The following is a 22,863-nucleotide window of genomic DNA, read 5'->3' as shown; positions in this document are numbered from 1 at the left end:
AACCAGACAAGCCATCAGATGAGAGTAAGACTGGAGGGTATTATGCTGAGTGAAGTAAGTCAGTCGGAGAAGGACAAACATTATATGTTCTCATTCATTTGGGGAATATAAATAATAGTGAAAGGGAATATAAGGGAAGGGAGAAGAAATGTGTGGGAAATATCAGAAAGGGAGACAGAACGTAAAGACTGCTAACTCTGGGAAACGAACTAGGGGTGGTAGAAGGGGAGGAGGGCGGGGGGTGGGAGTGAATGGGTGACGGGCACTGGGGGTTATTCTGTATGTTAGTAAATTGAACACCAATAAAAAATAAATTTAAAAAAAAAGATGAGAGTAAGAAAAAGATTGAAGTATAATGAAAAAGGACTTGTTTGGTCAATGAATGATGGTGGGACAATTGGTTATTTGTTTTTTTAAAAAAAAGTCAGGGATGTCTGGGTGGCTCAGTGGTTGAGTGTCTGCCTTCTGCTCATGATCCCAGGATCCCAGGATCAAATCCCGCATTGGGTTTCCCACAGGAAGCCTGCTTCTCCCTCTGCCTATGTCTCTGCCTATCTCTTTGTGTTTCTCATGAATAAATAAAATTAATTAGTTAATTAATCAATTAAATTTTAAAAAGTCAATTTAGGTTCCCATTTCACACCTTATAGAAAAATTAATTCCAGCTCAATTAAGGAGTGTAGTGTAAGACAAATAAAGGAAAAAATATATACAGATAAATGTCTGCTCTCTGAGTGGGTAAGGAGTTTTAGAACAACAGAATCTCTGACTATAAATTGGTACAATCATTTAGGAAAGCAATTTATCCCTACTTTGGGAAGTTGAAGAAACACACACCCTATGTCCTGATTCTACTGCTAGATATACACACGAACTTGAGAAACCATACACATGGAAATGGGCCTAGGAATGTTCATAGCACTACTGTTCAAAATAGTAAAATGCTGGAAACCAACCTCCACAAAGGAACATGAACAAACTGCTGAACATTTGTAAGTGGAATACTATGTAGCAGTGAAAGGGAATGATCTAAAGTATCTGTATTAACATGGTTAAATTAAAAGCACATCATTTGGGTGAAAAAATAAGTTATACAAGATAACATACCAATTATATACGTTAATACCAATTATTTACAGAATACCAATTATCTATAATCCTAAAATAGGAGAAAAGTACTGCATGCTGTTTAGGAATATGTACACATTTAGTAGAAGTATGACATTATAGGAAAAAAAAAAGAAAAACCAGACTTACGGGCATGGAAACTTCTGAGAAAGAGGGATATGATGGAAAAGGTTACACAAGAAGCTTCCACCGTGCTGGTATTTATTTCTAGAGCTGTGTGGTAGGTACATGGTTATGCTATATTATTCATTCTGGTGATTTGTAAGTCAAAGATGTTTTTTGAAATTAAGTTTTTTTAAAAAAATTAATTAATTAATTTACTTGAGGAGGCGGGGAAAGGGGAGAGGGAGAGGCAAGCAGACTTCCTGCTGAGCAGGGAGCCCAACACAGGGCTTGATCTCAGGACATCAACTGAGCTGAAGTCAGATGCTTAACTGACTGAGCCACTCAGGTGCCCTGTGAAAGAAAGTTTAAATGTAATGTATATTCCTTTTAAATATTTATTTATTTATTTATTTATTTATTTATTTATTTATTTATTTGAGAGAGAGAGTGCACAAGTGGTAGGGAGGGACAAAGATAGAGAGGGAGAAGCAGATTTCCACTGAGCAGAGAGCCCAATGTGGGGCTTGATCACAGAAGGCTTAATGGACTGAGCCACCCAGATGCCCAGTAATACATATTCCTTATAAAAAAATTTTTAAAAAGGTATTCCTGGGATGCCAGGGTGGCTCAGCGGTTGAGCATCTGCCTTTGGCTCAGGGTGTGATCCCAGAGTCCCGGGATCAAGTCCCACATCGGGCTCCTTGCATGGAGCCTACTTTTCGCTCTGCCTATGTCTCTGCCTCTCTCTCTCTCATGAATAAATAAATTAAATGTTTAAAAAACAAAACAAAAAAACAAGGTGTACCTGAGTGAATTAAGTGCCTGACTCTTGGTTTCATTCAGCTTAGGTCATGATATCTCAGGGTTGTGAGGTTGAGCGCCCCCTTCAGGTTCCACGCTGAGTGTGGCACCTGCTTGAGATTCTCCTTCTCCTTGTGCCCTTCCCACTTGTGCTCTCTTGCCCTAAAAATAAATAAATAAATCTTAAAAAAAAATTTAAATAGGGGCATATGGGTGGCTCGGTCAGTTAAGCATCTGCCTTCTGCTCTGGTCATGATCCTGCGGTTGAGCCTCGTGGTGGGCTATCTGCTCAGTGGGGAGTCAGCTTCTCCCTCTGCCCCTCCTCCCACTCATGCTCTCTCCTTCTCTCTCAAATTAATAAGCAAAATCTTCTTAAAAATTAAAACAATATCTAAATAAATAATTTATTTAATTATTTTTTTAAAAAGATTTTATTTATTTATTTGACACAGAGAGAGAGAGCACAAGCAGGCGGAACAGCAGGCAGAAGGAGAGGAAGAAGCAAGCTCCCTGCTGAGCAATACAATAGAAGCAAAGAGCACCAATAGGTAATGACTACCAAATATGTGGAAAATATTTTAAGTATTCTAGCTCTATGATTGAAAAGATGAAAGTGATAATCAGTTTCAAATTTTTGGCCTGAAAATTTAGATGGGATGAGAATGGAAGCAATAGTGTTGGAAAAATGGCTGAACTTAATCAAGAACTTAAAAATGTTTGGGACATCTGGGTGATTCAGTCAGTCAAGTGTCCCACTCTCAGTTTCAGCTCAGGTCATGAACTCGGGGTTGTGGGATCGAGCCCCATGTGGAGTCTGCTTGAGATTTTCTCTCTCTGCCCCTCCCTGCACACATGTGTGCATGTGCTCTCTCTCCTCTCAAAATATTAAAAAATAACTTAAAATGTTAATATTCTTAATTCATTAATTCTACTATTATAAATTTAATTTGAAAAATTAAGGTGTTGTAAGTAGACAATCATTGTGTGTTATTTTGGGGCAATGGCTTCTTCTCTTCTTTGTCTTCCCCTACATACATGGAAACAGCAGAGATTCCCCAACATTCATTTTGTGCAACATGACTGATATCTTGACCACAGCTGACTGGACTAGGCATAAGTACTTGACCTAAGCTGAGCCAGGGCTCCCTTCCAGGGATTGCATTTGAACTCCTGGCTGCTCTCTGGAATGAAGACAATGTACATGTGAGGGCTTTATCTGCCATTTTGTACCATTTGGTCTGGCCCTCAGAGAAAGCCCCTCATTCATGTAACAAAAAAAAAAAAAAAAAAAATGGAGCACAATCACAGCAAGGGACAGAAACAAAAAAAGATCACAGAGTTTTCCTGGCCTGTTGCAAGTTCTTGCTTACTAAGGCTAAGTGCATCCCTGCCCAGAATCCTCACAATTCCCCCACTTTGCTTACACCAGTTCCCATAAGTCCCTGGTAAGACTTCTGCTGCTCTGAATCAAGAGAGAGGACCATGGATTCAGCTCCGTTTTCTCAATATCTCAGCACACAGAGAAGGAGAGGAATATCCTAATTTCTGACTCTGACTCTGAAGGTATACCAGGGAAGACAAGAAGGGATGGAAGGAAGAATTTAACACTGGTTGAGCACTTATTAATTAAATGAAAATAATCTATGTGAATCGGGGATCCCTGGGTGGCGCAGTGGTTTGGCGCCTGCCTTTGGCCCAGGGCGCGATCCTGGAGACCCGGGATCGAATCCCACGTCGGGCTCCCTGCATGGAGCCTGCTTTTCCCTCTGCCTGTGTCTCTGCCTCTCTCTCTGCCTCTCTCTCTCTCTCTGTGTGACTATCATAAATAAATAAAGAAAAAAATATTTAAAAAAAATAATCTATGTGAATCACTTTGGATAGTTCCTGGGCCATGGTAAAGAATACCTTAAACAAACAAACAGATAAACAAAAATAAATAGGGTGCCAAGCCAGGAGTGGATGAGAGTTCTGAGTGTCACCGGGTTCAGCTTAAATATCATATCCTCGGGCAGCCCCTGTGGCGCAGCAGTTTAGCACCCCCTGCAGCCCGGGGCATGATCCTGGAGACTCGGGATTGAGTCCCACGTCGTGCTCTCTGCATGGAGCCTGCTTGTGTCTCTGCCTCTCTCTCTCTCTCTCTCTCTCTGTGTCTCTATGAATGAATGAATGAATGAATGAATGAATAAATAAATAAATAAATAAATAAAAATCTTTAAAAAATATATCATATCCTCTTTTTCCCTTATTTTGCTCCATTTTCCCCTCCTGGTCACAAGATTTTACACTAGGCTCTGGGCTTTCATAATAACTAGCCCTAGATCATACTTTCTTATATAAATACACCAGAGAGATAGAACTTACTGTCTTACTCAGATTTGAATTTCCCCAGGGCACAGGGTAGGTACTCAAATGTTTGAAATGAATGCATGAGGGAAAAATTAAATAAAATAATGAAAATTTGGTTAAGAAAGTTCTCCTATATTAAGTGTTTGAAAGGCTTATTGAAATGTACTGACCATCATGATGAGACTTTCTCTTGATGTGGAGCACTTGCCACAGTCAGGCTATGAAAACAGTGACTTTCAGTTAATTATAAAATGTTTTCCTCAAGGGATTCCTGGGTGGCTCAGCAGTTGAGCATCTGCCTTCGGCCCAGGGCAGGATCCTGGAGTCCCAGCATTGAGTTCCACATCGGGCTCCCTGCATGGGGCCTGCTTCTCTCTCTGCATATGTCTCTGTGTTTCTCATGAATAAATAAATGAAATCTTAAAAAAAATTTTTTTCCCTCAAAAGGTCAAGACAGCTAGAATTCTATACTTTGAATGAGTCTCTTTCAATGCTTGTTTTTCAAAAATGCTTTTTCATAAGTACTTTGTTCCAGTTGCCAACTGGTTTGTTAACTGGGTCACTAGCCTTCCAAATCTGAGACTAGAAGCTTTCTTGACTTAGAAGAACCATCAGACAAAATAGTTTCAAACGCTTGAGGTGACTATGGCCATTATCCTTGTTTTCAAAGCTCTTTAAACCTAACTTCTCAAAAAAAACAAAACAAAACAAAACAATTCTCTTATGAAAAAGAAGGCTGATTTGGATCCATACTACAACCTAACTGTACCAGTAAGACACTGAGGGATTTGTCACTAAGACAGAATGGGGGCTCTTTGTTATTTTGGAGAGAGATAAATATCAAGGGAAATGAGTGAAAAGACTTCATGTATTCTACACAGCACTATATACAAAACTGACTGTATAGAAGATTTCCAGTGGGACAGGCAGTAAAATAGCCTTAGGATTTCAGTGCCTTCTAGTCTTAACTCCTGCTCTGGTTCTGCCACTTGCTAGATGTATAATGTTGGAAAAGAAACTAAACTTTCTGTGTCTTAGTGCTTGCATCTGTAAAATGGGATAAAAGCTCCTACACCTATGGGTTATTATGAGGATAATAGGTATAGGATGTCTGTCATAATTTCTGGCTCATACTATTCAATGAATGGGAGACCATATTGATGATGATGGAAGACTTGGCCCATTTTTTCTTTCTTTTCTTTATGACTTTGTATAAGACATTTAACTTTTGTATCTTATTAGTCTCTTCTTCTATGAGATGGAGAAAATAGTAGCTTTGTATTTTATTACTTGGACATATTGTTAGCAAACAAGGATTTAAAGACAGAGGCAACTTGGTACAGTATTAAGAGGTCTGGCCCTTGGAAGAACTGGGTTTAAATTGTGGTTCTACTAGTTATTAGCTGTGTGACCCTGGATAACTTCTCTGATCCTTGTGTTTTTTATTTATAAATTTGAAATACTATGTATCTATGGGGGCACCTGGGTGGCTCAGTTGGCTAAGTGTCCTACTTGTTTGTTTTTTTGTTTGATTTCAGCTCAGGTCACGATCTCGAGCTCTGAGTCATGAGACTGAGCTCCAAGCTAGGCTCCCTGATCAGTGTGGAGAATTTTTTCTCTTCCCTCTGCCCCTCCCCCTGCTTGCTGTCATGTTCTCTCTCTCAAATAAATAAATAAATCTTAAAAAAATTCTATGTATCTACTGAATTAAGATTCAAATTATATAGTGCATATGAAAGTGAACTAAATTGCTATTCATGTTTGTAGACAGTATTGCCAGGACTGCACAAGATTCTATATGTTGCCGTTATTGGTTTATTTTATTTTTATAATAGTGTGCTCAGATTAAGTTTCACCCTCTTTTGGTTGTCTTGTCTTTTAGAACATTTTAGCAGTAATTTACCCTTGTGTTCATAGATTTTACTCTATTGGTACCTTAAGAACCATGTCTCTCTCTCTCTCTGTGATGGAGAGATGAGAACCCTGGATGCAACATCCAACCATTGGCTGCATTTCCTGAAATCTGGCCATGGTGCTTTAAGAGACACAATAAAAACAGCCTATTGAAAAGCAGCAGTTTGCTAAGAATAAAGCTTATCTTCATCTTTGGTAGATCACTGCACATTCTTTCCTCATGTAGATGTATTCTAGAGGCACTTAATTCTAAAAGTATAGTTCTTAAGAATATCTGCTTTGAGTCTTAAAAATAAAAGCCAACAAATAAATTCAACTTGATGAATTATATTAGGGAAGAATTCCTGGCAAGGTCACTTTAAATGATTGCCTTTCATGCTTAAGATTCGATTTTGTCTGAAGATTTCATTTAGTGCAAGTCCTAGAAAACCCCAGATCCAGAGTCTAAGAGTAAATTGAGGCTTAATGAGGTTATGTGACTTGCTGTGCGTTATAAGTCAGGATTCTTTTAGGTGTAAGTTATAGAAATTCAACTCCAAAGTAGCTAAAACAAAAAGAGAATTTATTGGCTCATGTAATTGAAACTACCTTCAAAAAGAGCTAAATCCAGCAGCTACAATTGTGTGGTTAAAACTTGGCATTTCTTTCCCAGCCTTCACAGAGCAAATCTTGGGGAAGATCCAACTGATCTCCTAAGGACATGTACCTATCTCTCTGAAGGGAGGAAAGAGAAGCAGCATGCTTACCAGTCCACCAGAATCACCTGAAGTGAGGGGCGGGGTCCTCCAAGGAAAAGTGGGGGAGAGCAGGAAGCAGATATCTACCAGATGAGGTCTAGGCCATTACTAAGGGCAGGCCTAGGACAGAAAACAGGACCTTGCCCCTAGTGCAATTCTGGAGGTTACAGAGAGGAAGAGATATAGGTAAGTTTAGAGCAAAAATAGTTTGGGCCTCTTTTAAAGTAATGTCATCAGAAATGAAGATTAAGGTCTGAAATGATGTTAAGTCAAATGATCATTTTTTCATGTTTAGAAGTATATGGATGTTTTAAGATGCAAATTCTTTTTATTGCTAATGAATGTTCTCACATGCAGTCTATAATTTAGCATGGAAGTGGATTGAAAGGCATGCCTTGTTTCCTTGCTTCTCATTTTCTTCCTGTCACAATGGGGCATACCGGAATAAAATTTTGAGGGAAAAAGTCTTTCCTGAAGTTTCTAGATGGATAAAAACTCTTAAAATACAAAGAAAGTGGATGATTATGGTCATGACTAATGTTTCTTGAGCAGTGAACATGTGCCAGACACATGTAATGTAGTAAATGCATAACCTCATGTAAATCTGATGACATAACCTCATGTAAATCTGACGACTACCCCATGACTTAGGAAGAGTTAGTCTGTCACAGACCCGGAAACCAAGGCTATGACAAGTGAATAATTTGCCCTAGCTCCTGACTATCTGAGCTGGGATTCCATGTCAGGTACATGTGATTCCAGAGTCTGTGTTAACAGCATTGTGCTTATATTTAGTTATAGCTTTAGTTTATTTGTGTAATTTAACTATTTTAAAAGCCAAATTGTTACTTGTGGTACATTATTTTAACCTGTGTGAAACACAGGGCACTTGAAACTTGCTTCCTCTTTTCCCATGTGACACAGGGCCCCTTTTCCTATCTTGATCCATCAGTGACCTAGGATGTCTCATTGCTAGGTAGGAAACGAGAATACCTAAACATTTTAAATCTTTTTTTTTTTTTTAAACATTTTAAATCTTAAGCAATAATTATATACGTTAATCACATGGAAAGTCATGAATAACCTATAACCCAGCACATCTGAAAATGCAACTGTACTATTTACATTGTGACCTGAGTGGGATGTCTGGGTGGCACAGTTGGTTAAGTGTCACACTTGGTTTCAGCTTAGGTCATGATCTTGGGCTTGTGGGATCGAGTCCTGCATCAGGTTCTATGCTCATCTCGGAGTCTGCTTGAAAATTTCTCCCTCTCCCTCTCCTGCTCTCTAAAAAAAAAAAAAGTCTCTAAATCATGACCCAAGAAAATGTCACTGCTGAGGGTGTTGCCAGTGTAGATAAATGTAGCTCAAAGAAATATAACAGCAGAGTCGCCTGTTGACACTAGCTGTGTAATATTCTTGTTTTTCTGGAGAGTAGCTCTTGCCTCAGTCCTTTTCACCTTTCTTCCCTCCCAGCCCAAACCCCACTTCCTCAACCACACACACGTTGGGCTAGTTAACCTCTATGATGATGTTGTATCACTATAGGTCTTTTCCTCCTCTATTGGTTGATAATTGGTTTGGTGATGTTTCTGTTTTTTATCTTTTTAATTTTTATTTGTTTATGATAATCACAGAGAGAGAGAGAGAGAGAGAGAGAGAGGCAGAGATACAGGCAGAGGGAGAAGCAGGCTCCATGCACCGGGAGCCCGACGTGGGACTCGATCCCGGGTCTCCAGGACCGCGCCCTGGGCCAAAGGCAGACGCCAAACCGCTGCGCCACCCAGGGATCCCGGTGATGTTTCTGTTTATTACCATCTGACCCTTTTCTAGTTCACCAGTCAGCCACCATTTGACAGTCTCTGCCTTCTGGTCTCATCATGTGACTAGCTCGCCAGTAGATTCATGAGAAGCTCAGCCTTGATATCTGGGAAGTGAATGCTTTCATCTGATAGCAACGACCAGGGTTTTGTCACTTGATAATGGCTTCCTAGGTGATTATAATGTATTTACTTTTGTATTAGAGTATCAAGTCTCCAAACTTTTTTGATCATTCATTCCTATTAGTCTGTTTTTTGGAAGCAATTCTTAACCAAATATTATAAAGCACAAACATGTGCCTGCATTTATGACTCAGTCACAATGTATGCTTAGGGTGAAATTCATTATTAATGACAGTGGATATAAATCCTCATTCAAATAATCTTGATGAATTTGACTTTTTTTTCAAAGATTTAATTTATTTATTCATGAGAGATAGAGAGAGGCAGAGACACACAGGCAGAGGGAGAAACAGGCTCCCTGCAGGGAGCCCGATGGGGGACCAGATCCTAGGACCCGGGGATGCTCAACCACTAAGCCACCCAGGTGCCCCTAATTTGACCTTCTTTAAGCCGAAATTTGGTTAGACTTCTTGGATTGTTATTTAAACTTTGAAATGTGGCTGTCGAAGATCTAGTACTAAAACTGTCAAAGATCTAGTACTAGAAGTGTCAATTCTGCTTTGTTTTGGTGTTTGTTTTCCTGTGGTTTTTTTTTGCAAAGGACCTTGGTAAAGTTGTCTATTTTCTACAGGTTAGTTTAATTAAACCTAGATAATACCATCAGTAAATCTACTTAGTTGAACCCATCAGATTCACTGTTGACAGGGACTGACTGAGTAGGACTGCCACTGCCCACCCCCTGGAAATGGGTAACTTCCACTTCTCCTTGAGGACATCTCCTATGCTGTTGTAGGCCAAGAGAGGAGTCCATGAACTGAGTGTGGGTCACCTATTCTGCATCTAAAATATTAATTGATCTTAATGACTATTTTTCAATTAGAATGAAGCATAAGCAGATGTCCTCATATTTTATTCTTCTGCATTCCAAATGGATTGCCCTGTACTATTCCTGGAACGTATACAACCCTGGCGTGTGTGGACTTCCTTTAGAAAATATTGTCCAAGGAACAATTTCTCACATAGGCAAGGATGTTCCCATTTTAAAAGATCTGCTCATTTCAGTTACTCAGCCATTTTATAGAAAATGAAAGTCTTGAAATGAATTCTTTATAGAGATCCATAATTTTCAAGCAAAATCCCCACTCTGCAAAATGTGAAATGTTCTAAGCAACAGCTGTGAGCATTTCAAACGTGCAGTACTCTTTGACGGTCCAACTGTTGCCAAGGGAAATGGAGCTGGCTTTAAAATTTTCCTTGGTTTTAATTCTGCATTTCCCTCAATCAGAGATTGAGCAAAAAAGTTCTGCATGGCTGGGACACTGAACTTTTCATGAAGACTGGCATATGAAATCGAGATTAAAAAAATGTAGTTTCTTGAAGGTAGGAAGGATGGTATCCTAGCCATTCTTTTAATAAAGCCTAGTGATGAACTTTGCAAAGCAAAAATGGGCGCTATCTATACAATGGCCAATCATTTGGAGTCAATGCTGGGGGAGACTGCTTCCACCTAAGAAAGCCATCTTTTCTTGTCCCCCACCCCCCCTTTTTAAAAAAGATTTTATTTATTTATTCATGAGAGACACAGAGAGAGGCAGGGACATAGGCAGAGGGAGAAGCAGGCTCCCTGTGGGGTCCTGATGTGGGACTCCATCCCTGGATCCTGGGATCATGACCTGAGCCAAAGGCAGCCACTTCATCACTGAGCCACCCAGGTACCCACCCCTTTCATTAGTTCCAAATGGATTTTTAAAAAAATCTTTCATGGCACAGAATTTTTTTTTTCCCCCTCTCAAGATCCACTTATGGGAGTGTGGATAAAAATATGCAACACCTGAGTGTTAACACAAAGAAGAAATGCATTTTTGGGGGTTACCTCTATGTATGGTACATAGTTTTATTTCCTAACGGTATAGAAAACATGATATAATGGTGAGGGAGGTAAACTAGGCTACAGAACACACACGATATTAAAGGGAAAAGAATACTGGACGGAAGTACACCAAAATGCTAACTAATAGCGGTTATCTCTGAATTGATGGATTCTAATTTTTTTTTTTCGTCTTCCAAGTTTTTAACAACTGGAGACCTGACGTTTGTGGTTAACATTAAGAATTTCTTTCTCCCTCTCCCGAGCCCCCTCCCCACCCCACCCCCCAACCCCGGTCCCCCAAAGAGACGTGCCTAGCGTACATTCAGATAGAATGACAGTCCCAATAACATCCTCTGGAAATTGCATCATATGGATTTGGGCTCACCAAGGACGTTAAACACATCTCAGATAGTTCATTACTTGATCTAGCTAGAGTTGAGTCCAGTCTTCTCCAAAAACTGCTTCGGACCCAACCTGCCCACTAAAACCTCACACGGTCCTGCAGCCTGAGCTCTTGTGCAGCCGAGGGCCCGCGCGTGTGATCCGGAGACACGATCGCAGAGCGCGGGGGACAGGGTTCCCACCTGCGTGAGCTACGCTGGTCTGGCCCCTAGCAAGGCTTGCAAGGAGGTTCAGGGAGCTGATACTCAAAGCAGAGGTTTAGGTAACAGGAGACGAGGCGAGACAGCATCCCGGGCGATACGCAGCCCTCGGCCCGGGCCCAGAGGCCCAGCGGCCCAGCGGCCCAGCGGGGCTGCCGGGGGCTCCACAGCGAGCTGCAAGGGGCCGCTGTACACAAACAGGGGCGCGCGGGCGCGGGCGCGGGCGGGAGGTCGTCTCCCTCGCGGCGCTCCTTTCAGCGCCGGTACGTCCTGAGGCGGACTCCTCAAGCCCAGGAGGGCAGCCTCGCCCCGGAAGGGGGCGAACCCAAGGCCCCGGGGGCTCCCCCACCTCTAGCCGACCCTCGCCCCCGGAATCCTCGGGCGGAAGACGGCCGCTGCCCAGCGGAGCCGCACTGCGCGGAAGCCCGGCCATCCCGTGGATGCGTCGCTCGCACGCCCCGCGGCTCTCGCAGGAGCTCCTCAGAGGCCTAGCGGCCGCGGCGCGCCCCTCTTCAGCCGACCCAGCCGCCGGGCGGAAGCTGCGGCGGCGCGGCCGGCGAGCGCGGCTGCATCCGGGTCCTTCTCGCCTCAGCCCAATCCTCGGCCTCGTCTCTTCCCACCCTCCGGTTTCTCCGCCCCCCCGCCGCCAATCCCTGATCGGCTCTCAGTCGAACCTGCTGGCAGGGGAGTGAAGGCGGACGGGGGCCAATGAGGCCTCGCTTCCCGTTTGAAGCCTCCAATGAGTGGGCGCCGGAGGCGGGCGCTGCTGGCCAGAAGGTTCGGTTGCGCGTGTGCCATGGACTCAGCCGCCCGGTGATATTGACAATAGGAGAGAGAAAGGGGCATTGACGGGGACCCACCGCGGGTACCAAAGGGCGGCTCTGGCAGCGGCGGCTCCAGCTCCAGCGGCTCCTCCTCCTTCTCCTTCCTTCTCCCGCTGCCGCTGCGGATCCGGTCTTCCTCCCTCCCTTCCCCCCCGCCCCACGTCGCCGCCGCCGCCGCCGCCGCCGCCGCCGGGTCCGGGGCAACGAGCAGAGGCGCCGCCCGCCGGGAATGTGAGCGAGGAGCCACCGGCGGAGCCGCAACGGGGTCGGTGCCGATTTGATGGGACTGGCCCGCGGGGGAGGGTCGTGAGGCCGCCGCCGCCGCCGTCGCCGCCGCCGGAGCGCTGAGCTTCAGGTCCGGCCGTGAGGCCTAGAGGCGCCGCCGCCGCCGCCGCCGCCGCGGAACCGGAGGGACGCCGCGCCGGACAGCCGTCGCCCCGGGCTCCCTGCCGCTGTCCGGACCGCCCCCCGCACGTCGCGGCCCCGCCACCTGTCCCCGCCGCGGCCCTCACGCCGTTCTCCCGCCCCTCGAAACCACAGATCATCTTCGGATTCTTCCCCAGAAGCTTCAAGGTAACTTCGTCCCTCCAGCATCTCGGCTTGCCCGCTCCCCTTGCTCTTCCCCGTCCTCCCGAGGAGGCTGCAGGACACCGGCCTCGGGAAGGCCTGGCCGGGGCACGCGAGGGGTGCGGTGGGGTGGGTGTGGGAGAGGAAGAGCCCGTCCCACTTGTCTGATTTACCTGCAAATGCTTCTGACGATGCCTCTCTTTCACTCTGCCCGTCTCCTCCCCCCCCCCCCCCCCCATCTTCCGGCATCGGAGGCAGATTCTTGTCCCCCTTTATCCACTGACGGGGACGGGGGTGGGGGGTGGGGGGGGGAGGAAGCCGGTGGGGGGGGTTGGTGTAGTGAGCAGGATTCTGTAACAGCTTATCTTCTCCAGGGCTTTGGGGGGTGGGGTGGGGTGGGGTGGGAGCAAAGGGAGTATGTCAGCATCCCTACAGACCAACCCATTCCCTGTCTCTCTCCTCCACCCCAGTAACCCCCTTGGATTACCCCGAACCTTGGAAATACCCCGTGCCCGCTGCTTAGACGATGATAAAGCTTCGGGCGTCCCGGTCCAGGGCGAAACCTGTTTCCCCGGGCTTTGCACGGACCCACTGCTACTGCAAGTTCAGTTCTGCAGCGCTTTAGGGTTGAGATGCTTGACGTTTATTCTGGGCCGCGGGCAGAAGGGGCAAATGATGTTAAAAAAAAAAAAAAAAAGAAAAATGCTAGCAATAAATCATCTTTAGAAATGGGAGATGAGGAATAAAGAAGAGACAAAAAGAGTGATGGAAGAACAGGATTTACCGAAATCTTGCGTTGTTAGGGTTAAATGAAATCGAAATAATTCACATACCACATTGGAAAAGCTGCCTCTAAATTTACAACATACAAATGTGATGTGGAGCTTCTTGCTGATGCAGTCATTGTGAAAAATTTTAACTGATCTTACTTCTTCTATAGTCATTCATAGTTTGCAATTCCATTTTGAGTCTGTCATATTTTTTTTAAGGCTAAATTAGGTAGATTTTTAAAAACCTAAATTTTTTTTTTTTTTTTTTTTTTTTTTTAAGGAGAACCAAACAAAACTTCAAAATTCCAAATGTCAAGATTCTGGGTTTTGATTTTTTTAGTTTATCTTTTTCTGTTTTTTACTGTGTCGGAATCTGGATAATCCAGATAATGTTTTATTCTTGCATGTTCAAGAAGAAACTCACTTACCTTTTAATTTAGAGGTTAAACAGCCCTTATGTATTGGAATGACAGGTGAGTAATTGCATTTCAGTATTTCCCCCATATGCATTATTTTTATTCAGGTCTGCCATTAATCTTGCTTGGAGCCTCCGTGCCATGGAAATGATGGCATCTGTTTAAATTGAAATTGAGCTCAAGACTTGTTACTTTTTAGGAACTAGCCTTCATTTTAATAATTTGAGAGGGATAACAAAATCTGAAAGAACTGTTCTATCAGTTTGAGGGAATGAAAATTAATATTTGACTATGAACTTGAACTCAACTTGGCTGTCTAACTAGTTTGTGAATTTGTGTTTTCATTTCAACTTTGGTGCAAGATTTCATCATAATTAATGACTTAAGATGGCTTCATTCAAAAAGAAGACTTCTTTGAAATGCTCTTAATTATGCCTTTTATGTGTTCTGTTTAAAGTAATCTAACCTGTCCTCATTGGTGGTGTGGTATAGTTTATCATAGCTAACACAGCACATTGCATTAAAAGTCATGCCTGGGTAGTTTTAGTAGTTGTAAATTTCACCTTGCTGTGGTAGATTGGTGTAGATTCTAAAAGTACAATAAGAGTTTTAACTCCAGAGCCCATTTGTAATATTAAATATCTTGGGAAAATGTATTGATGGAAGTTTTCCAGTGGTAGAATAGTTCCAAAATTAGTTCAGGAATCTCAAGATGAGAAGAGCCATGCAGTTAGAAAATGAGTAGATGACGTAGAAGAGTTCTTTAGTGTCAATGAGCATCTTTAATGCTTATCAGAGTGGGAGCGGCACATGCATTAGAACTACAGTACTGCTTATATGGTACTTAAAATACTTTGTTTTTCATCAAATTTTCATGTTTCCCCATTGAACATGCAACTTTTCTTAATTGATTTTATTTGCTTTCTTCATCACATATTCCAATTTTCATGCATATTGTATATGGAAATTTTAGAATTTGTAATTCACATGTATGCTTCCGCCTTGGGAATATGTTTATGATACCTCTTTCTCTTCAGTAGGGATATGTCCTCAGCACCAACTACTCCTCCATCAGTGGATAAAGTAGACGGATTTTCTCGGAAGTCCGTCAGAAAAGCCAGACAGAAGAGGTCGCAAAGTTCCTCACAGTTTAGGTCTCAAGGCAAACCTATTGAGTTAACACCTCTGCCGCTGCTAAAAGGTAAGGCTCATGGCCAGGTGATGGATTCCTTTCTAGTTGATCATTTTGTATCTACATATAATTTCCTTTTTGTAGAATTTCATATTTGTTAAAGGTCTGTGTTGCAAATTGAAGGGATGGGAGATTTCAGACATGTTGAAGTTACTGCTATATGGGCAGATACACCCACTTTCCAGTTTAAAGGGCTCAATTTAATATAAATAGCTGTGGACAAATGAAATCTATTTTCAGGAAGATCTCTCACATTGATAAAGAGGGAAACTGAATGCCAGAGAAACTGTAAGATGCCTAGGTCTGTGTTTTACATTTTTTTTCTGTTGACATTTATATGTATATATATGTATAGTATGTGATAACAGCTACAAATTGTACAGTTTTAGTCACAGGAAGTAGACCTACTAGAGGAGATGGTACCATTAACTTAGGAGATGGTATTGTAACATAGAAAATCATGTTTGTAAGAATTCATTTTTAAAAATCAAGAAAAAGTGGTCAGGTAGTAATTGCATCTCCAGATAATACATTTAGAAAACCTGATAAACATAAACATAAAAACTACTTTTCTCTTTCCTTTGGGATAAATTAAAAGGACAAGTTTTTAATATGAAAATTGCCTTTTTTTTTTTAAATATTAAAGAGCTTAGATGACTTTTGTAGTTTTATTTTTTTATTTTTTTATTTTTTTTTAATTTATGATAGTCACAGAGAGAGAGAGAGAGAGAGAGAGGCGAGCAGAGACAAAGGCAGAGGGAGAAGCAGGCTCCATGCACCGGGAGCCCGACGTGGGATTCGATCCCGGGTCTCCAGGATCGCGCCCTGGGCCAAAGGCAGGCGCCAAACCGCTGCGCCACCCAGGGATCCCGAAAATTGCCTTTTTTAAATTAGACCTTTAAATTTTTGTTTGTTTATATGTGGATGTTTCCTGTTCTTTTTAATTTTCATCTGTTTGTTTTATGTTTATGAACAGGCATGTTTGAAATACATCAGAATATAGCATGTATTTACAGCTTGGGAACTATCAGAATCTGCCTTTGAAAGTAGATTTTTATCTCCTGAACACTTAGAAAAGTGAGGAGAAAGGGAACATGAACAAAACCAGTGTACTTCCATAGCTCAGAGGAAATCAGAAAACCTGGTTTGCTGGTTCGTTAGTGAACATTTACTTCTGTAACAGTTTGTGAAATTAGAAGGCATTATGAGAAATACTGAAGTTTGACCAGAAAAGATCCTCAAAATTTAGAGAAGGGTATTTCAGGCTTCTATTTTTCCACATATGGACTTTTTTTTTTTTTTTTTTTTAAGGGAGGAAGAGTCATAAATGAGATTCTGAGGTTTATACTTGGTATTAGTGGAAACTAAATGAATTCTGATTATAATAAAGATATATCTACTAGTCAGCAAAAAGATGAGCTCTTATGAGTTTGTAGGGGAGGAAAATTTAGGTAAAGGTTTTGCTGGTAAAAATGAAAAAGTCTTTGTGAGGCTTTAGAAGAAAAATGAGGGAAAAACTCTAGAGATAAAACTAATCATGTTTGAAATACAAAGTTGAGAGGCATATGGATTCTTTAGTAACTTATTTAATCGGAACTAGACATATAATAGCTATTAGCATGGTTATCTGGCCAAGGACTTTATTTTGAGAAAGCAGATTAAGCTTTTTGAGGTTTAGAAAGAATTTTAAACTTTATTGTTACATTCATTTCTTGGGGCTCATGGTAAACATTTAAATTTGAACTGACTACTCATTGGTTTTGCGGGTAGTGAAAAGGCATGCCTGGGAAGAATTTGGCATATTTTAAGATTTTGTTGTTCCTTGTCTCATTTTTTTATCATGGTAAAATATACCTAACAACAAATTGACCAGTTTAACTATTTTTAAGCATGCACTAAGTGTGACATTAGGTACATTTACACTGCTGTGAATCCATCTCCACCAACTATCTCCAGAACTTCTCTATTTCCCTGCAACTGCAACTGTATCCATTAAACACTAACCTCCCACTCCACCCTCGCTTAGCCTTAGCCCCTTGGTAAGTAACCACCATTCAGTTTTCTACCTTTATGAATTTGATTACCCTAAGTCTTTTGGTGGCTGGATTATTTCACTCAGCAACATGTCTTCAGGGTTCATCCATGTTGCAGTATATGTTAGAATTTCCTTCCATTGAAGCCTAACTAATATTCCCCTGAGTGTATACACCATATATTATTTATCCATCTGTCAGTGGACACTTGGGTCATTTTCACCTTTTGGTTATTGTGAATGCTGCTATGGACATGGGTGTACAAGTGTGTCTGAGCCCCTGCTTTCATTTCTTTTGGGGACATGCCCAGAAGTGCAATTGCTGGATCATATATTTAGTTTTTTGAGGAATTGCCAGACTGTTTTCCATAGCAGCTGTACCATTTTACCTTCTTACCATCAGTGCACAAAGGTTCCAATTTCTCCACATCCTCACCAATACTTGTTATTTTCTGTGTTTTTGATAATAGCCACCATAATGTGTGTGAAGTGGTATTTCATTGTGGTTTTGATTTGCACTTCATTTCTGGCTAATGAATGATGTTGAGCATCTTTTCATGTGCTTATTGGCCATTTGTATATCCTTTTCTCATTTTTTTTTATTTTTTATTTTTTTCCTTTTCTCATTTTTAAGTGAAGTCTGATAATATTGAAAAATTTCCAAGAACTTTGCTTTCCAGGAATATGATTTTTGTGACCTTATGTATTTTGCCAGCATGGGAGAATTGGAGAGTAACAGGACCATATCGTACTAGATATATGCACAGCTTAATTCCAGACAGACTGAAAGTGATGCTTGTATAGCAAGCATATTCTGGGAAAATATTCTGGAAAGCACTCCACAAATTAGATTTCTCTGTCTATAGAATAACAAAGTCTGATGTAGGTTTCAGAAATGTTTATTTGCTCTTTTTAGAGAATATAAAAGTTTGTTAAATGACATTTGTTTTTCTTAGAATGGATTGAGTTTTATTTGTGTGTTATCTTCTCAATAACTTTAGGAAGTAATTTATGGCATATAAAGAAAATATAGGAGGAATTTCTTTATTTTTCTACCATTTCCTTAGAAGAGATCAGAATAAATTATGTGCGCATGCCAAAGGATAGTTATTGATTTAATTTTCTGTAGTACTACTTTGACCAAATTGGAAGATTTGAGTTAATTTTATTTTGCAGTATAATATAAATGGCAGTTGAATTTTGTGGGTTGCATTAAAGAAGAAAGTAAAATTCATGGCCTCAAGATCTTTAATTTTAGAGGAGTTTGAAAATGGAAATTGTGTTGTTTTATAACTCGTCTTTTTAATACATAATTTTTGAAAACTCAAACATTAGGTTCATTAATGATCACTTGTTTTGTGTGTATCCATTATCAGAATGTTTATCATATGCATCATAATATTTGACTGACTTATAAGTAATACGACCATTAGTATTTTATTTATTTATTTATTTTAAGATTTTATTTATTTATTCATGAGAGAGACAGAGAGAGACAGAGACATAGGCAGAGGGAGAAGCAGGCTCCATGCAAGGAGCCCGACATGGGACTGGATTCTGGAACCCCAGGATCACACCCTGGGCCTAAGGCAGGCGCTAAACCGCTGAGCCACCCAGGGATCCCCAACCATTAGCATTTTAAAAGTCTCTTCACTTGCAGAACTTAACCAAGTAAAAGGAAAGATTTGTCTTTTTTGTGTCTTTTCTAATGGGGAGGGTTTTGAAATTTCTATCAACAATGTTTTCTCTATAGAGAGCAATGCCAGCAGGTTGTTTTGTGTACATAGCTGGCTTTTCCTCAGCTACTTATAATGAGGTAGAGACTTTTGAACTTTCTCCACCTTTATGTACTTTTGAAAATATTTTCAGAGAGTCCTAAAGGTTTTGAGCTTGAAGGACTTTTACTCAAGAGAAATTTAGTGAAGGTTTGAGTGCTTTATGTAGAGACTTGGGTACTTTCCTTGTTCCTACATAGCATGACATGAAGCAAGCTCTGATAGTTATTTATTTTAATAAGGACAAGTACACTAAACACTTAGGGAATAGACATATACATTTATAATAATAATAATAGTAATAGTAAGTAGTAGGAGCAGTAGTAGTACTGCCAGATTAGGTGATTTGTTCTCTCCCCACTCCATCCTTCCATGCCGTTTCCTTCTTACTTTGACTTTAAAAGCTTATACAGGTTTAGGTTTGAAATGTTTTTGAAAAGTACCACCTCTTTGAAGATGGGATTATGTGAGAGTGGTGTCATTATTTTTAGCCTCATAACTCCCCTTATGTTTTTGAGACATTTTGCTAATAGTTTGGACATTCAGTATTAAACTTTCCAAAAACTGTGATAACTGGAGGTACTCTTCAGAAACTCTGCCTCTGGGTGTTAAAACTTTTAGATACATAATACTGTGTTCCTATAAATTTCTTTAATGAAAACTTTTTTTTTTTTAATCTCTAGGCTTGTGATTCAGCTTACATGTTTTTTAGGGTGACAGTTTGTGATGATTTTAAAAATCCCAATTTAAAACTAGTGTTTAGGGGCACCTGTGAATGGCTCAGTGGTTGAGCATCTGCCTTTGGCTCAGGTCATGGCCCCGGGGCTCTGGGATCAAGTTCTGCATCAGGCTCCCTGCATGGAGCCTGTTTCTCCCTCTGCCTGTGTCTCTGCCTCTCTCTCTGTGTTCCTCATGAATAAATAAAATCTTAAAAAAACAAACAAACTAGTGTTTAAGCTTTTCTAGCTTTTGGGTGGGATAATTTTTTTTTCATCCATATCTGTTTCATATAGTGTAAACAAGGAATATGCAGAAGTAATTCCCAGTTTTTTTAATTGGTTAGTGCTCTGAAGTGTATTTATAATAAGAATAGTTTCTTAAGGAATAATGTCCTTTGTTTTAGTGTTTACCATCTTCCTTGTACTGTGCAGTGTCACATGAGGGAAAGTACATGGGCCTTGTTGCTTGCAAGAGTCCTCATTCACTCACTAGTTGTGTTTTCTGGGACAAGTATGTTAACTCCTGAGAGCCTTGGTTTTCTTGTCTACCAAATGGGGATGGTTATAACAGTCAATAGATGTGACAGTGCCACGTTCAATAAATCCTAGCTACTGTTATTTAACTGGGCTCTTAGAAGTTAAAATATGAATAATGTGGAATTATTTCACTTTTTATATTTTTTCAGCAAAAAGTTGAAATTGGAAATCTCTCAGAAAACTATGAAACACGACCATAGTTTTGTAGGGGTGAATCTTTTTCAACCAAAATATTTGAAGAAACAGTTTACAAATGTATTGCACTTTGTAGACTAGTTATTTTAAACACCTTTTTTGGAGATTTTCACTGAATACATTGGTATCCTGCTACATTTTTTAGTGTATTCGTTTTTTTTTAATTTATTCATTTTTTGAATAGATAATGTAGTTATATGGTTCAGATCTCAAAAAGTACAAAGTACTCCTTTTTTTTTTTTTTTAAAGATTTTACTTATTCATGAGAGACACAGAAAGAGAGGCAGAGACACAGGCAGAGGGAGGAGAAGCAGGCTCCATGCAAGGACCTTGATGTGGGACTTGATCCTGGGAATCCGGGATCAGGCCCTGAGCCAAAGCAGATGCTCAACCACTGAGCCACCCAGGCGTCCTGAAAAATCTTCTTCCTGACATGGTTCTCCTGCTTGCCCTTTGCAGAAGCAACCAGTCATGATATTCTTCTATAGAAGATAAAGACATTCTTAAACCCTTCATTGATTTTGAAATGTGTTTTGCAGCCCGAAATTATGTGCATATTTTGTATATGTATGTCCCGTTTTTAAATGGGAGCATTACATAGTATTTTTCGGATTCTTTTTTTTTTTCTATTTGATTTATTTTTATTGGTGTTCAATTTACCAACATACAGAATAACCTCCAGTGCCCGTCACCCATTCACTCCCACCCCCCGCCCTCCTCCCCTTCTACCACCCCTAGTTCGTTTCCCAGAGTTAGCAGTCTTTACGTTCTGTCTCCCTTTCTGATATTTCCCACACATTTCTTCTCCCTTCCCTTATATTCCCTTTCACTATTATTTATATTCCCCAAATGAATGAGAACATATAATGTTTGTCCTTCTCCGACTGACTTACTTCACTCAGCTATTTTTCGGATTCTTAAAGCGGTGTTCAAAAAGGGTTAAGAACCACTGATCTAGTTTGTACCTTAAATTAATGATGCATGTTCTTTTGACAATGAAATTGGCATGTGAATATTTGTGTCTGGTTTTAAAAAATAATTGTAAGTTTTCCTTCTGAACTAGAAGAATATCTATGAGGTCAGAGGTGTTAACTTTCAACTTTGCAGCCTTTGAGACAATGTAGCAATATTTTTCTTTTTGGAAGAAATTATAAGATTTTTCACAAAACGAAGAAGTATCAATTGCACTGTTTTCATGTGTGAAAGATTATACTTAGTTGTAGTGAGGAGGTATTTCATTTACTTTTAGGGAGAAATATTATTTCTTGATATATCCTAATAGTTTATAGCATAGAGAAAATTTCCATACAGAGTTGTTTGTGGGCCAGAAGATACTGAGAGTAAGCATACCTGATTAATCATTTAAAAGTAGGATAGCAACTTGCATTCATATCCCATTCCATCTGAGTATGATAATTACTACTTAGTTCTTAACCTTGGGTTCGTGGGTGTCTGGTTGAGGATAGGATATGGGCTTTGTGGGTGGGCTTTCAGGTTCTAAGACCCTCCTAAAATTATATATAAAGTATCTGTCGATGTGCATTCTTTTTGGTGAGCAGAGTTCACTGCTTTCCTCAGATTCTGGAAGATTTAGCTCTTCCCTTCTTGTTCTTTCCCCATAGTTAAGAGCTTTGAGTTAGACCAAAAGATTGGGAATTGTATTCTTATTTTCTGAGTATCATGTTAACTGTATTTAGACACAGATGCATTTGACACTTAACAGTAAACATGTTAAACTATAAACAGAATTCATCGTAATGTGGGTCTCTCCAGGATATGACTCAGCCCAGGCATAAAATATTGAGGTGCCAAATGAGTCTTCTCATAAGGTAAGGTGTCCTTTTCTACCTAGAACTTTCTTTCCCTGACTTCATATCATTCTTCAAGTTTTATCTCACCATGGGACTTAGTAAGTGTCCCTCTTGACTTTTAAAAATAGTCTTTGAAGTTCCTAACAGTCTATTGTATCTTACATTATAATCTTTTTTTTTTTTTAAGATTTTATTTAGACACAGAGAGAGAGGCAGAGACACAGGAAGAGGGAGAAGCAGGCTCCATGCAGGGAGCCCGATGTGGGACTTGATCCCGGGTCTCCAGGATCACACCCCAGGCTGCAGGTGGCGGGCACCAAACCGCTGCGCCACCAGGGCTGCCCTTATATTTATAATCTAAAATTATTTTTCTTTGTTGGTTCACTTATGTGTTATCTGTTCTCCTCCCCCATTAGAATATAATCTTCAGTGTAGAAACCTTGTTTCTTTTACGTCCAGGGCTTAGATCGGCTTAGAACATCATTGGTGTTCAGTAAATATTTGTTAGCCAATTAATTACTATTGTTAGTTGACATCTAAATTATTAGTAATAGTGTAGACATTTATTTTCCTTAGTAT

General features: G+C 40.6%; 2 protein-coding genes across 4 annotated transcripts in view; one reads left to right on the top strand and one right to left on the bottom strand.

The window, feature by feature from the left end:
* The window catches only part of LOC140639490 (uncharacterized), a 34,294-nt gene extending 21,218 nt beyond the window's left edge, over nucleotides 1-13,076 (bottom strand). Inside the window, exon 1 of the mRNA XM_072837746.1 lies at nucleotides 11,429-13,076. Within this exon, the coding sequence (XP_072693847.1) occupies nucleotides 12,249-13,076 (828 nt within the window). The 3' untranslated portion in view covers nucleotides 11,429-12,248. The remainder of the gene's footprint in view (nucleotides 1-11,428) is intronic.
* The window catches only part of PPP2R5E (protein phosphatase 2 regulatory subunit B'epsilon), a 145,194-nt gene continuing 134,469 nt past the window's right edge, over nucleotides 12,139-22,863 (top strand). The window contains exons 1-2 of one of the 3 annotated variants that reach the window (XM_072838869.1): nucleotides 12,139-12,843; nucleotides 15,061-15,224. In XM_072838869.1, the coding sequence (XP_072694970.1) occupies nucleotides 15,068-15,224 (157 nt within the window). In that variant the 5' untranslated portion in view covers nucleotides 12,139-12,843; nucleotides 15,061-15,067. The remainder of the gene's footprint in view (nucleotides 12,844-15,060; nucleotides 15,225-22,863) is intronic. The other 2 variants (XM_072838868.1, XM_072838867.1) reach the window with 2 other exon arrangements.

This window comes from Canis lupus, chromosome 9, assembly GCF_048164855.1.
Source record: "Canis lupus baileyi chromosome 9, mCanLup2.hap1, whole genome shotgun sequence".
Classification (NCBI taxonomy): Eukaryota; Metazoa; Chordata; class Mammalia; order Carnivora; family Canidae; genus Canis; species Canis lupus.
Note: the sequence above shows the minus strand (reverse complement) of the source record. Positions and strands in the feature narration are given on the sequence as shown.